This window comes from Meleagris gallopavo, chromosome Z, assembly GCF_000146605.3.
Source record: "Meleagris gallopavo isolate NT-WF06-2002-E0010 breed Aviagen turkey brand Nicholas breeding stock chromosome Z, Turkey_5.1, whole genome shotgun sequence".
In the NCBI taxonomy this organism is placed as follows: Eukaryota; Metazoa; Chordata; class Aves; order Galliformes; family Phasianidae; genus Meleagris; species Meleagris gallopavo.
Genome location: NC_015041.2, coordinates 19358394 through 19359704, shown reverse-complemented (window position 1 = coordinate 19359704; position 1311 = coordinate 19358394). Strand labels below are relative to the sequence as shown.

The 1311-nt window shown below is 33.1% G+C and overlaps 1 protein-coding gene across 1 annotated transcript in view; it reads right to left on the bottom strand.

Annotated features, from left to right (window-relative positions):
• The window catches only part of NLN (neurolysin), a 36974-nt gene that overhangs the window by 11455 nt on the left and 24208 nt on the right, over positions 1–1311 (bottom strand). The window contains 2 exon segments of the mRNA XM_031557251.1: positions 940–990; positions 993–1074. Coding sequence (XP_031413111.1) covers positions 940–990; positions 993–1074 — 133 coding nt within the window.

The following is a 1311-nucleotide window of genomic DNA, read 5'->3' as shown; positions in this document are numbered from 1 at the left end:
TCTATGATTCTATAATCCTACTCAGAATTACGAAAATATACTGGATAGAAAAGAGTTCAAAATATTGCAAATGTACTTTAAAATTCAGGCAATTTTAACAATTACAAATCAAACAAAGGGTAAGTTAATTTATAAATACACCCACAATTGAAATTGCCACAGCACAAAGTGAGAAATGAGAAGGAATTAAAGGTAAAGGAAGAGACGCATTTTAACCTCCTTACTGTAGTATAAACAAACAAACAAACAAACAAACAAAACAAAACACTATCACCGAACAACTTATTGCTGTACAAAATAGTTTTGGGGGTTTTGATAATATGTGATATCTAAATATATAATCTTCTTCACTAAAATGAGTAGAAGTGCCCCAGATCAACAGAGTGGCTATACAAATCTGCACCACTGTCAAAGTACTTGTCAGATCAAATTCCATTAGAGAGCTTTTGTTTTCAGGAGTCCAGTCATTCCCAATTTATTTTATACAGTTCATTGAACTAGTATCATCACATACTCAGATTTTTTATTATACTCTTTGCTGTTGTGTCAATGTTCAGAAAGAAACACTTAAGGCTACATGGGCACAAAAAATTGCAGCTAATGTAAAGGGAATGAAAAGCTGCAACTGTGCTGCAGCCTTCTAAACTGAATATACTTCAGCAGCACATGTTATTCTGGTTCCAAATAAAGATAACTGCATTTTGCAGCAGAGAATATTAACAGCTTTTCTATATTGGCTGCCTTTAAGCAGTTATTTTCAGATTTTTATCTTATACTTCCGTACTATGGAGCAATTTGTACAGCTATGATATAAAATCAGGGGCCCAGAGGCAACAGACAGATAGATACTATTGCGAATCATGTATTTCAGTGTTTCTTTACTGAGGAGCCATACTACTAGTGCAAATATTAAAAGATCATTTATAAATTAAAACAAACCTAAGAAGGTTGTTACGTTATCTGTGCTCTTTGCAGTGTTTACCTCCAAACAAAGTTGGCGTGTGTATTATAACCAAGCAGCTCTGCTACTTTTGCTCTTAGTGGAAGCAACTGCTGAAGAATTTTGGTGTTCTCCTGAAAAGAAAGCAAGCAAATCTGTGAACTGAAACCAGGAAATCTATGTTATCAAAAATTACATAAATATCTGTAATCATTGCAAATAGAAAACGTAATAAAATAAGACACTTTAAGACATAAATATAAAAGAAAACATAAGTTTAGCGAGATTTTGAAATTTTCAAAGCACTTGATCACAAGTAGCTAGACATCTAGCTTCTAGTCAATCCGAGCCATTACATTCCCTACTATAAT